This window comes from Platalea leucorodia (genome assembly GCF_965183815.1).
Source record: "Platalea leucorodia genome assembly, chromosome: 12".
Classification (NCBI taxonomy): domain Eukaryota; kingdom Metazoa; phylum Chordata; class Aves; order Pelecaniformes; family Threskiornithidae; genus Platalea; species Platalea leucorodia.
In genome coordinates this window covers 15,291,838-15,306,043 of record NC_138834.1, presented here as the reverse complement: position 1 = coordinate 15,306,043, position 14,206 = coordinate 15,291,838, and the positions used below count along the sequence as shown (strand labels likewise).

General features: G+C 45.7%; 1 protein-coding gene across 1 annotated transcript in view; it reads right to left on the bottom strand.

The window, feature by feature from the left end:
• The window catches only part of CCDC60 (coiled-coil domain containing 60), a gene marked incomplete at both ends in the record, with an annotated part of 62,960 nt that extends 53,802 nt beyond the window's left edge, over nucleotides 1-9,158 (bottom strand). The window contains one exon of the mRNA XM_082324707.1: nucleotides 8,709-9,158. Within this exon, the coding sequence (XP_082180833.1) occupies nucleotides 8,709-9,158 (450 nt within the window). The remainder of the gene's footprint in view (nucleotides 1-8,708) is intronic.
• Nucleotides 9,159-14,206: the final 5,048 nt, after the last annotated feature.

Genomic DNA, 14,206 nt, shown 5'->3' with positions numbered 1-14,206 from the left:
CCACAATTACTCCACCAAGGTCGACAGACAGGCATACGAAATATCCGAGTGTTCCACACCAATAAGGACTGTGGAATCTGTCTTTTGTACCTGCCGCATTAGCGGAGAGGATGCATAAACCTTTTATGAGCAAGTCATTGAGGAATTAAGTTAAAACCTCCATCTTAATACACCAGAAAAACAGGTTCCAGGCTACAATACCCCAAACAATGCCACAGCCTAGTTTTCACAAGTGACAAAAAGTAACTCCTTTTTCAAAATGAACAGAATCCAAAGTAACATTATAGCTACTACCGCCTTCCCCATACCCTGCTGTTGAGCTCTAAATGTAAAGAGTGGCAGTTATATAGCTGCCTAATTACCTTGACTATTGTCCCCTAAAAATACTCTCTATCTTAGCTCTCCTTCTGTGCAAATAGCATAACGTTGATTTAATGGAAAGGTCACATTATACTACAAGGAATGTAGTGACATTCCATTATGTCCTCTCCCTGCTTACAGTCGTCGTCCTCCCCCCCATCGCTGTGGTGCATTCAAGACTTTTTCTATAGGCATTTCATGAATAATGAGAAGATATTCTAGCCATGGAAAGCGCTGCCTTCCGTGCTTGCAGTTTAAGACACATCATTCTACAGTCTCAAGGAAAGTGAAACACCACACAAATGGTTTTTCCTCTGGAAGACAAACTCAAGCTTTAATTATTACCTTGCCCCCCACTGCTGAATGCCTTCGTTCACTTTCCCTGCACTGGGAAATATTCCAGTTTAAGAACAGGTTTCAAAGTTCTTGCATTCAGAGCAACTTACCCCGAAACTGTTATTTTCTGTATGAGAAGGATGATTCCTCCGCTGCCATGCAACGTCTGGGGGGAATTAGCAAGGTGTCCTGGCTAAACTTCACCTTGCTTGAACTGCTGACTGCTCACTTAAGTTTACCTCTCCTTTTTCAACTCGATACATTATTCTTCATCACTTTCTATCCTGAACTCTCAGGCAGTATTGCTCTGCTCTGTTGACCACGGTTAACCAGGGATGGCTGAGAGGACCTCTACATTCAGCCTGCAAAGTGCTTTTGGCATCATTTGGGGTAAACCTGATCTATAAATATATCAACCTTCCTAGAAATCAGCACAACCTAACCTATCTACAAATCTTGTCCTGCATTTCTACATCAGTTGTGATTCCCCCCCCCCCATGTGAATATAAAAATCTCCACATTGTTCATGCTCCCCTGCCCCTAATTAAATACCTACCACTTCCTACTAGTGATCACATACACAGAGAGGTTCCTAAGTTCCATGTATGTAAAAGAGCTCAGCTTTCCCACCTGAAAGATTTTCTTACATTTCTGGTACACATACATTCATTCCTGACATAACTCCACTGAACATTACATTAGAGAAATCCTCCGGTGTCTGGTAAGATCAGCATTAACGTTCCTTTGTGCTGTCAGAGTGACACAAAGGAACAGGAACCCGAAACTCATCCGTGAATTACAGAGAGGGCTAGCCTTACTGTCCAGTGCCAGTCCTAAACCGATCGTACCCATAAACAGTAACAAACATTTATTTAATACATAGCACTTCCAGTCAAATCTCAAAACGTTTTTCCCCATTCCCTCCCAAAAGTAACCATTCGACAAAGTGCTACCAGTTAGCAAAAGTAATTTTTAACTGCCACACTGCAACCAGGGGCACACCAGGTTCTTCAAATACAAGGAATAGTCTATTTCTTTCATTAGGTAACCTACAGAGTGTTTGCATGCACTATTTAAGAGAAGCATAAGTTAAACCTGATAGAAATCTAATGTTTTGAATATTCACTGTAAAGCGTAACCTTTGTAATGCACTTCTCTCCTGCCCCAGGCATGATATTGCAGATCAATTCCCAAACCTAGGTGAGCAATGCAATTCGCTATAATGACAACTCAAGCTGTAATCACAGAAGTGTAATGCACCATGACTGCACCAGCAGCCAGACATTTGGCAAGTTTACTAAAACCTTAATAACAATGCATTATTACATTTGATATGCTTCCCTTAATTCATTACGGAAGCAGCCTTTAGGAACAGAAATTGAACTTTTGAAATTGATTAGACTGTTTTGAACTGAATAGCATGGAGATTGTGCGGACCTTCCCGGTGAGCTGCTGTTCCAGAGATATGTCAAACTAATTTAGTGATCATAAACCCTTTACTTTTATAGAACATAACATTTTCACGTAGTTAGGCTCCGGTCAGGATTAGCACCTAACATTTACTATTCATGTTGGAAAGTAAAACTATCACTCTTAACCAAATTAAAAAAAACCCCAATCTTAAAAATATAGTTCCATAAGCATATGTCCTATCTCTAGTCTCATTTATATCACCATTTGTGTTTCACACTCTAAAAGACAAAACAAGAAAACCTGCAGCAAAAACGAAGAGCTCAGGAACAGAAAGTTCTTCACTATAATACCAGGTTTATATTTTCCATATGCAATTAGCTAAGTTAATTCACTTTTCTAAGTCACTTTCTCCAAAGGTACAAGAAAGGTAATGATTGTCAGTCTCACAAGGCCACGAAGAAAAACATTTCAACAAAACTCTCAGCACACAAGTGCTTAAATGTTACGGTTAACAGTAACAAAACCAACTACTTCAGCACTGAAGGACTGCTGCTGCTCTGAAATAGACAGGACTTTCTAACAGACACACGACTACAGAGGCAGAGTAAGTCACGGGTAAGAATAAAAAATGAAATTCAGAAATTCTGCATCAACAGCAGCTTCACTATGCCTGCTAAATAATCTCAAATACTTGGTTGGCAATGTTGTTATCCTCTTGTTAGAATTACTGCCATATGATCTAATATTTCCCCGTTTTGTCCACGGACATGTACAAATAAGAATTTTAGTTCCTAAAAAACAGTGTGACTGACATTTTTTCAACTTTTTAATAATGCTCTTGAAAATTAAACCCAAGCTAAAAGAAATACATCTATGGTTCAGGCTAACAAAGGGGAATGAGCTTAATTAATAAAACCAACAGTAGCCAGTGTACAGTCTAACAGCCTAATCTGATGTAGCATTTGTTGAAGGAGGCAGAAGACGATCTGCTATCGCAATTTAAGCGTATGTCCAAATTTGATAAAATATGTCTAAAATTGAACTTTCCTTCTTATATTATTTGCTCTGTTCTGGTTCTGTCTATGATGCCGCCATTATCTATCACCTCACTTCACAGCTTCTGTTTATCTTTCATTCCACTCCTCCTTTTAGCGCCACTCTCACATAAACATACTGCTCTGGACCACTAGTTCAGTCACCTAAAGCTATACCCTTTTCTGTTATTCCATAGCCAAATTATCCACAGTCTGCTTATTTATCGCTTTCTAATACACCCTCAAACCTTATGCATTCAGGCTTACTAACATTTAATAACGTGTACATAAAAGCAGCAATATAATGGTACATTATCAGTACATTGCAAATATCTGGTGGGTCAATGCCTCCTTGGATGGGTGAGAAGAAAGTCATATGTGAGAGCAAGATGCCATTAGGCTGTTCATTTCCAAATATCCTCTGAATTTGTCTTTTGCAACAAGAAATGCATCTCTTACTATTTTTAAAAAGGAAAAGCAGTCTAGTATTATGCTTGCCAACATAGTTAAAGGCTACAGAAGACAGTAAAAAAAATACTTGAACAATGCATTCTGTTTACTGGAAATCAGCATTATCCATAAAACGTGTACAACCAGAGTTCCACTTGCTTGTTGCTAGCAGTGACCCTGGTGAAAGCTGGAAGCGTACATCAGTTTTCATCACGAGAAGCGAAGCAGACATCACCTCAGACTGATAACGTGCATGAATTCTGTTCTGCCTGATGATTACCATGCTGAGAGCTTGCACACATAAGTTATCAGTGGAGGTTATGGAGCTTGTAGGAAAAGTCATTGGTATAACACCCACAGTTAGTTCCACGCACAGAGAGCGGCACAGCTGCTTCCCTGTATGGTCACTCCAGAAAGAAGAAAAAAACCAACCACCTCACAACTTGTATCTGGTTAACACCAAAGGAAAAAAAAAAAAAAGGCAAACCCCCCACAACACCCTTTTACCAATTAAAAATGAGAAAAGGAAACTAGAGAAGATCAGCCAAAGAAAAACTATCTGCAAAATCCCCCTGTGTCAATTAGGCACAATAAATCGCCATGGAAACCTAAGCCAGGCATACCTATATACCCACTGCGTGGTAGGCTTTCAGAAGACTTTGAGACCACCTTTAGCAAGCAGCAAAAAGATGTGGAAGGGTCCAATTTCACCAGCCAACAATCTACCAAAATACCCCAAGAGACATTTAAATCTGAACATCTCCATCAATGCTTTGGCACTTCTGAGTAGCAGCCATCCCAGTGATAACTCACCCTTATATTCTACTAATAGTCTAGAAAGTATTAGTATTTTGTAACTTTTCGTTTTCAAAGCCAACTGAGAAATATCGTGCTATCCTATTTCTCACTAGCATTTTGTTGAAATTTCACATTCTTCAAATAGGAAGTTTCAAGGTATTTCTGAAGCTTCTAAATCTATAATAAAGTTGTTTGGGTTTTTTGTTTTTTTTTAAAATGACTCAGGCATAGCACCACTTAGATGCAGGTGTGAGACTGGGGTTGATCAATGACCACATATTGGTTACTCAAGTCAGAAAGCATGAGGAATGTCACCACACCAGTATAGTCTGGCCTGACCAGTTTCTCCATTTTGGAGATACTGGGAAGATAACCCACCACTAATGTATTCCTGCTCTTCCCAGAGCGATAAGGAACCGACCTTCGCATCAGAGAGCTGGCAGGAAAAAGGTTCTTTGCATTTTAAGTTCTGCCTTGAAATATGTGGTTTTAGTCTTCTGGAAAGCAAGGTTTTAAATTGGAAACTCTGACAGATCTTTAACTGCAGCAATAACAAATAACATCAGTGTAATTTCTCTTGAAAGAAATTGCTCCGTTTTCTTCTCCAGTTTCCAGCTTAAAACCTTTCATTGCTGATGCTGTTGTCAATCTTATGTAGTGACCTATTTACCCAAAGCACAGAATTACAGAACAGAGTTTTATGACAAGTACAGAGCAGGCTTTGACACTAATAATACTCAAGATTTTGTGGACTTGGATTGTTTTTAGGGCTTGGTCAGAAAGGCCACCTTTCTTTCATGTAAAAGTCAACAAGCCACCTCAGAGGTTTTGCAAATGAATTTGTCATAGCAATTAAGGGAAAGAAGCTATATAAACATGATAGAAGGTGACTAACATCACCATGCACCACTGGATTAAGGAATAAGAAAGAGACACGTTGCTCTGAACACTTAGGAAATCAAAAATACTGTCTGGATAGCTACAGTCTTTGACTTTCAATGAATCAGTGCTGTCTGCAATGCACAGCCGATGTGTGAGAGAGAGGGGAAAAAAACTCAAACCGACCGAAGTAACTTCCAATTATTTGTAATGGAAGCTGGAAGGGCTCTGCCTCGCGGTGTGGGTATGGACCGACGTTAACACAACACAGAACCAGGCAGCCCCACAGGGATTCTCTTCCCCTACCCGCCCCCCCAGCAAGTTTTGAAAAGGCAAGAACAAAATCCATTGGGAAGACGCTTGGTGTAGCTGCTCTGGTTAAAATACATGGCCTGTTCAGCTTCTCAGGATTCTTCTAGTAAAGACAGAGGCAGGGAGCAGACAGCACGTGTAGAAAGCCACCACATATAAAGCACATCTGAAAACACCAAGACGCTGCTGGGGATAAGAGTTGGGATAACTGGCATCCTAAAGCCATAAGGGTCACAAAATCCACATCACTGTGAAAGCTGGCCACTCAGTTACGCTTGGGTAATACTGTACAGGGTGGGTAAAAGCAGCCTCCTGGTTGTTGGTTTTGTGGTTTTTTTTTCTGTGGGCTTTGGTTGTCTGTTTTGTTGTTGTTTGGTTGTTTTAAACACAAACACTACACTTCCTGAGCTTCCCCCATCCCTTGTCAGTATTGCTAGCAGTTTGGAAGAGGTTTATTTTGGTCCAGTGGGTTGCAGTGAAATGCAGTTCTCCCACTGCATTCAGCCAGCTTTACTTAGTGTTTGCACTGTAAGACAGGTATCGCATTCTCTCTGTGACTACGGAACAGCAGAGTTCCCAGTGCAACAGTTAGAATGGTATCTGAAAACGTAGAGCTGATATTTGACCAAATTTACTTAATAAAGATACAAAAAGCATCCACGAACACAGAGCTTTTCTGAACACGTTTGTTGCCATCAAGTATATAAAAAAAGCATCCTAAATGTGCAATTATTACATATAATATCCTATGCCCATACAATTTTGTATAACTATCCCAGCACACTTACTCAAATGTTTTTAGCTCTTAAAATCTATTTTAAAATAATATCAGTTTAGAAAGTAGCATTTGCCAGAAGATATTAGCATACTCGAGTCCTGTTGAATTCACAGGGCTTTTATCATCTTGTTGTTGTTTACAAATTTTACTGTCATTCATCATTGCAAGTCATCAGCTGTACTTGCGGCTGAAGAAGACGCTAACTCAGAAGGCAGAGATGAGTGCAAATGCATTAATCAGAGATCATGATTTTTACTACCAGGAATGTTATGCTCTCAGACACCTATAATTAGACATATCCAGTATCTTCAAACTTCTCAGTTATTCAAAATATTATGGGGACTGCTAGGTGTGAGTGGGAGAATAACTCATATAAAGCAAAAATACAAGTAATAGAAAGTATTTTTAAAATTAAGCAATAGTAATACATTTCCGTTCTAGTATCTCTGAAAAACACGTAAATAGATTTCTGCGGAGCATGCCGGCAGCTTAAAATGAAACGAAATCCCCGGGCCTTCCCCCATTTGTGGGGATGGAGGGAAGCAGAGAACAGGTCAGATTCATTGCCAGGAATTTTTTCTTTTTTTAGTTTTTATGTATTTATTTATTAGTTTTTCAACTTAGTAACCATTACCTCTTAGAAAAAGGAAAAAAAATGGTTAGTCTGAGATTTTCAAGACTATGTAGCGCTTTTAGCCATGCTCTCCACAAAAAGGCACAGCAGGTGTGACTACATCCCCTCTGATAGCTTCGCGAATCTAAAGCCTAAGCCACAACCACACATTTAGTGACCTACATATAGTTTATTTTCTGTATGAATTGTATACTTTTAATTTGGTCAAGTTAAGTAACCAAGTTCCAACTGGGTTTCAGAGCACCCTTAAGGATCAAATCCTGACATCATTTTTCAATACCAAAACAACAACAACAACCACCACGAATTAGCCAACACTTGCAAGATTAGCAGAATTTTAAAGAATATATCTGCAGTTGAAAAAAGTCTTTAAAGCAACTTCTAATATTCAGATAGAAAGATGTTTTAGAAGTTAAGGGTTAAAACAAGAACACTGGCAACACTTCCTGGATGTTGACTAATTTACAGAAACAAGCCTCAGAATGAAGACAGCCATAGGATGCTGCTTTAGGTAGCATGTAAAAATAAAGTGAATGCCCCCCATTGTCTATTTAGAGCTTAAAACACTTGATCTACAACTTTAAGCTCTGAACGCAACACACACAATCAGAGCAGAAAATTAAGTAGCGGGTGGACAGAATCTTTTCTGCCTACCCTGAATAATAACCACGCTGCTTCTGCCGCAGCTGTCAGCGACTGTCCCTTGGGCACTCCGTTAGAAAGCACACAGCAAAGTGCAGGCTCAAAGTCGCAGAGCCTGATGTTGCAGATCGGCTGGAGAGACTTCACTCTGTTTCCACAAGGAAAATTGTTCTTTGCGCAAAACAGCACAGAAAACTCAGAGCTGCTTCAGATCTCTTTGCGGGAGCCAACAGCATCGAGGAAAAGAAAACAAATGGCAGAACACTGCAAGCTCATCTCAAGCATCAGTGACCGAGTTCTTGTCACTGTGGTTTAATGATTCAAGCTTGACTTAAAAGCAACTTGAGACAGTTCCAAGACCCACAAAGTTGGTGGGGATGCAACACTAAGGAGACCAGGAGATAATAACCACACGCACAAACTACCACAGACACTCCTGGCTAATCCTCTTATACCTTCCTGAAACCCAAATACAGACGCAAAGTAAAATACAAAATAATTAATCCACTACCTCCGAAGCCATCCCTACTTGTGCAAGTTGTATTACAAACACTTTACTTTTTATACCATTTTTATGCTCAACTTTTGAGCTTTTTACCCACCCCTCAGCTGCCACCATTTATCATTCCTACTTTTAACCCACCCTTTACCCTCATGCCCTCAGTACGATTCCTCTCCTTCCATTTTCAAGACGTGTTACCTTTCCCTGAGCATTTTCCCTTAAGTACGTTCTCATTATCCCACGTTTTCCTTTTCATTCATTAGCCTGCTATTGTCTCTGCTCCATTTTAAGTGCTCTCATTAAGAACTTTAAAGACCAGTTTCAAAAGCCACTTCCCAAATCACAATATACACATCAAAGCAGTCCTGCTTTATTTATGAATGCTCTGTACCACCATCAAATATTATATCAGATTGTGATTATTCACAGGAAGGCATGGAACATTGGTTCAAACATTTCTTCAAACAGAAATAATGATCCCTTTCCCTGGAAACAGGGACTCGCAATTTACTTAAAAGAAAAGCCTCCCTGCTTTTCTATTTAAAGCAGAACCAGGAAAGTCAGGCCTACCTGAGCAAGCTGCCCCAAAGAGTAGAGGGTGAGCTTCTTCGCGTCTGTGTAGAGAATCTCTCCAAGCTCCTGATAAGGCTTCCCCATGGGGGTGAAGAGCCCCTGAGTGAACTGCTTTTGCCTCCTATAGTAGTTTTCCCAGAACACTTGTTCTCTTGGAGGTTCACTGCTTCTATAAATTGTTCTGCTTCTGGCCAAGACCTTTCCTTCTTTCTGAGCAAAGCCAGGCAAAGCCTGAATGCACACAAAATCTCGAGGATTCGACACTTTAGTGGCCGCCAGCACCTTGATTCTGCTGTTCTTAGGTGGATCTGGGACCACAGGTGCCTTGACTCTGCTGCTTTTAGATGCGTTTGGTGCCACAGGTGCCTTGAATCTGCTGCTCCTGCCCGCATTTGCCACCACAGGTGCCTCAACTCTGTGGTTTTTAGGTGCATCTGGTGCCGGCATTGTTCCAGAATGGGAACCCTGGTGTTTTTACTCCCTAAATTATGAAAAGCTCTAGTTTCCCAGTCATGAAAACACACACCTGCTGCCCATGCTCCGAAGCAAGCCTTTTTAATTTTCTAAAGGGCAGCCCAGCAGAAGAATCTGCTGCTAACACACACTACACGAGGTCTCATTCCCCTCAGCAGCCGCTCAAACAATAGAAATAAATCCCGAGGGGCCGGGACACCTAAAACATAACCAGTCTCTTGGGGAACACACCCAGAGCCAGATCACCTCCCTCTGATGGGGTTCGTTAACGAATAAAACTTCCTTTATAGCTGTTTTTAACAACAGCACGATCTCGCCAGCACGCAGTCCTCACGCCGAGGGCCTCCCACCGCCCGAACCCGGGGGAACCAGCCCCGATCCCCCCCACCTCCTTCCTCAAGGCGCCGCGGGGGGCGAGGACCGAGCCCTCTCCTCCGCCGCCTGACAGGACGCCCGTTAACGGCCACCCGCCCGCGTCACTCGGTTGCCCGGGGAACCACGCGCGGCGCCGCGCACGCGCACGGGCGCGAGGGGCTGCACGGGCGGGCCCACCCGCAAGGAGCCGTGCAACGAGCCCCGCACGAGGAGCCGTGCAACGGGCCTTGCACAGGGAGCTGTGCAACGAGCCTTGCACGAGGAACCGTGCAACGAGCCCCGCACGAGGAGCCGTGCAACGAGCCTTGCACGAGGAGCCGTGCAACGGGCCTTGCACAGGGAGCTGTGCAACGAGCCTTGCACGAGGAACCGTGCAACGAGCCCCGCACGAGGAGCCGTGCAACGAGCCTTGCACGAGGAACCGTGCAACGAGCCCCGCACGAGGAGCCGTGCAACGAGCCTTGCACGAGGAACCGTGCAACGAGCCCCGCACGAGGAACCGTGCAACGAGCCCCGCACGAGGAGCCGTGCAACGAGCCTTGCACGAGGAGCAGTGCAACGGGCGCCGCGCGAGGAACCGTGCAACGAGCCCTGCGCGAGGAACCGTGCAACGGGCCTTGCACAGGGAGCCGTGCAACGAGCCCTGCGCGAGGAGCCGTGCAACGGGCCTTGCGCGAGGAACCGTGCAACGGGCCCTGCGCGAGGAACCGTGCAACGAGCCCCGCGCGAGGAGCCGTGCAACGAGCCTTGCACGAGGAACCGTGCAACGAGCCCCGCACGAGGAACCGTGCAACGAGCCCCGCACGAGGAGCCGTGCAACGAGCCTTGCACGAGGAACCGTGCAACGGGCGCCGCGCGAGGAACCGTGCAACGAGCCCCGCACGAGGAGCCGTGCAACGAGCCTTGCACGAGGAGCAGTGCAACGGGCGCCGCGCGAGGAACCGTGCAACGAGCCCTGCGCGAGGAACCGTGCAACGGGCCTTGCACGAGGAGCCGTGCAACGAGCCTTGCACGAGGAACCGTGCAACGAGCCCCGCACGAGGAACCGTGCAACGAGCCCCGCACGAGGAGCCGTGCAACGAGCCTTGCGCGAGGAACCGTGCAACGGGCCTTGCACGAGGAACCGTGCAACGAGCCCTGCACGAAGAGTCGTGCAGCGGGCCCCACGCAAGGAACCGTGCAACGGGCCCCGCACGAGGAACCGTGGAATGAGCCCCCTGCAATGAGCCTTGCACAAGGAGCCCTGCAATGGGCCCCGCACAAGGAACCGTGCAACGGGCCCCGCATGAGGAATCGTGCAATAAGCCTTGCACAAGGAATTGTGCAATGGGCCCTGCACAAGGAACCGTGCAACAAGCCCCGCACGAGGAACCGTGCAACGAGCCCTGCATGAGGAACCGTGCAATGAGCCTTGCACGGGGCTGCGCACAGGGTGCTGAGCACAGAGCCTTGCACGGGGCTGTGGACAAGAGGACGAGCCGGGAGCCCTTTGGGTGGCTGAGGAGCAAGGACTTGCCCCAGGCGCCCTGCATGGGGTGTCCTGCGCCCCCCATGGCTGCTTGCTCACCCTCAGGGGCGAGGCTGCGCTCTGTGGCTGTGCCACACCAGCACTGCTTCCGTTGGGCCAGTTGCAAAGGGATTCCTCTTGCAAAACCCACACGGGGGATCACCAGGAGGCACAATTAGTTTAGGGTTTCTCCAAGCATGAGGTTGCCTATGGAGATGGATTTTTTCACCTTTCTTTCAGCTGAGGCACAAGCTAAGGTGTCCCTGTGAGCTTAGGGACACCAGAGCTTGTGGCCGAGGGAGGACAGGGCCATAAATAACGTGTTTTGCCTTTAGGTAAGCAGAACTTTATCATTGCACAACATTGTTGGAAGGCTCAGTGGTTAAAGCACTGGGAAGTGGGAGACCTGAATGTCATTATAACAATGAAGGTAACATTCATCAGTATTTCAATTAATTAAATATAATCCTTGGCTCCTCTCCCAGGCGGCAGCTTGGGGCGCGTGGCGGGGCAACCCCAGCCCCCCTGCGCCCCGGGGCCTCGGGCAAATCCTGCTCAGCCCTTGAGAAAACCCATCAAGCCTCACTCCTCCTACCACCGTTTTCAGTAAAAGCCTTTCAAACTTCATTCAAACCTTGTCAAACAAGCAGTAACTGGTGGCAAATGAGAACTGGAGATGAATTTAGTACTGTTTTCAGCCCTGAACTACGCGGACGATCAGCAGCAATAGCACATCATTTGAGGTATATGATTTCCAGCAGATTGGGGTTTTAGCCTGTCAAGATCACTCCAACCATTTGAATCCTGTGAGCTCTCTAAAGGTATCTGGAAACACCTCCTTCCTCCCTCCTCTCAACCCTGAAAAAAACCCACCCTTTCTATTATTTCCCTGCAGTTTAATCCGTCCAACACTTCTTTGCTATTATAACTTTGGATTTAGAGTGATGTGACAGACATGAGAGGGCAGAAGCGGTGAGCCGCGGCCCGAGGAGCGGAGCTGTGGGGCTCCCCAGCCCCGAGGCTGCAGGAGGACGCGGGGGCCGTTTGCAGCGGGGAAGGTTCCCCCCACCTCATTTTCCTCCCCGGCTTTATATTTCCTGCAGACTGAATTGTTCCCCCAAACCGGGTGTCTTGCGCTGCTTTGTTTTTCAGGAGAAACTTCCCACCCATGCGGTGGTTCAGGCCAGAAGTGCTCATCCACTGATCTGCTGAATTGTGGAGCTGGAAATGCAATTTCTGCTACTTTTCTCACTGGCTGCAGCTTAATCATAGATGTTTCCAGCTGAAAAGAAATATTCCAACACCCAGTGTTTGAGATAGCCATGAGAAATATCACAATTTGGTAATGACGACCCTCTGAGCACCTGCTTTTGTTGAACCTGGGTGTACAAGCGTGTTTTCAACTAAAACGTTTGATAAAGAACTAGTTTCAAAGACTCCCCTAATACAAACGGTGACAGCTCATCTAGCACTGGGATTTCAGCTCCGGGGACTTAAGGGAAATATCTGCTAGACAATCACCATGTGAAAAATATAAAAGTGGCATTTTGAAGCAGCCTTCGTGCCTAAAAATGTGCTTCTACATCCATACAGCGATGCTTTTGCATCAGAAAACGGTGCTTGATTGGTTTTGCTGATCGGTTTGCATCTGAAGAAGCCTCAGCTCAACCTTCGGCTGCAGCAGGTTGAGACCTGCCAGGGGCTTCGGGTCCTAGAGCGGGAGGACCCCGGCTGGGACGCGTCACCCCCAGCACCCTCTGCTTATTTAACTTGAGTCACTCCAGATGCTGCAAGCGCTGCTGAGGACCGGGATGGGCACGCGAGAGCCGTCCCGCACCCGCACGCTGCAGGCTTTAATGCTGTTAACGCTTTGGAGTTGTGCCCAAAACACACTCTGCTTCCCCGGCGGATCCATTTTTTAATGACCTTAAAATAACCGAAGCGCCATTTGGCTCCGTTGGGATGCTCAGGGGCCAGTGGGGCCTGGAAGGGCTCGGAGGGGACATGCGCAGGGCGATGTCCTGCTGGCGCTGGAGACGCCCCGGCTCTCCTGGTCTCCCCACCCTGCAGTTCGTGCCCAGGTCCCACTGGCACGGGCACCTGCACCCCACGGGCAGCGTGCAAGCGCAAGCCTTGGGGCAAAGCTCTTGCAGAGATCATCACGCCTTTCTCCAGGCTGTTTGCGATTCCTTTCCCCCAAAGTTTGCCAGTGGGAGCCCATCCTGCAAGCTCCTTCCTGGCAAGAAGTTCCCTCTGGAGCCCCAAGCTCGCAGAGGAGCAAGCTGCCCCTGCCTGGCTCCTTAGTGCCGTTTCCATATAAATAAGCTCCCTCCAAGACGGGGGAGGATGTATTATTCAGAAACAAACAAAAAAGATGGATCTACGGACTTGTGTTTTTGGAGAGACACAAAAACCAGAGGTTCCCAGGTAAAGCTTTGGCGGTGACCGGCTCCTGTCGCCCAGCCGAGCTGCACGCGTTCTCCCCGCTCTCCCCTTCCTCAGCTCCATTTCTCCTCCTCCGTGTTCATCGTCTAGTCCCATTTTCACGAAATACTCCAGGAATGACAGGTATGCATTTGTTTCTTTTTTTCCTTCTGTGTCATTTCTCCATCCAGCTTAGAATTTTTGGTGGCAATTTAACAGCCTTTACAAATTACATTCCTATCTTTTTCTCGGTTATTGTTAGAGAGGAGAAAGTCCCATTTTTCACTGTGATCCTTCAGGTTTCTGCTGTCACTGTATTTAAGACTTTTTTTTTTTTTTTTTTGTCCTTAGCTTTTATTTTCTTATCCCTCAAGGGCAGCCTTGGAAATTCAAAGCTGTTCCCTGACTATCAGCGGATCTGGTATTCTCTCTTGGCAATTTTGCAGCGACTGTCTCTCTTCCTTCCATCCTTCCACCTAAATGACACCCTTTTCTCAATAAATTACCCTTTGTCTTTCGAAGCGACATTTCCATTTGTGACAGTTTGGATGTATAATAGTTGCATCCCAGCAGATACCTTCAGGAGCGTCAACTAACAGGCCAATACAAACCCGCTGGTGCAGAAAATAAAGAGATTTACGTATTTTGGGCTTCTTTTCCCCCACAATAATTGGGCTGCGCTCTGAATTTTCAATGTTTGAGTTTAAAGGTATGG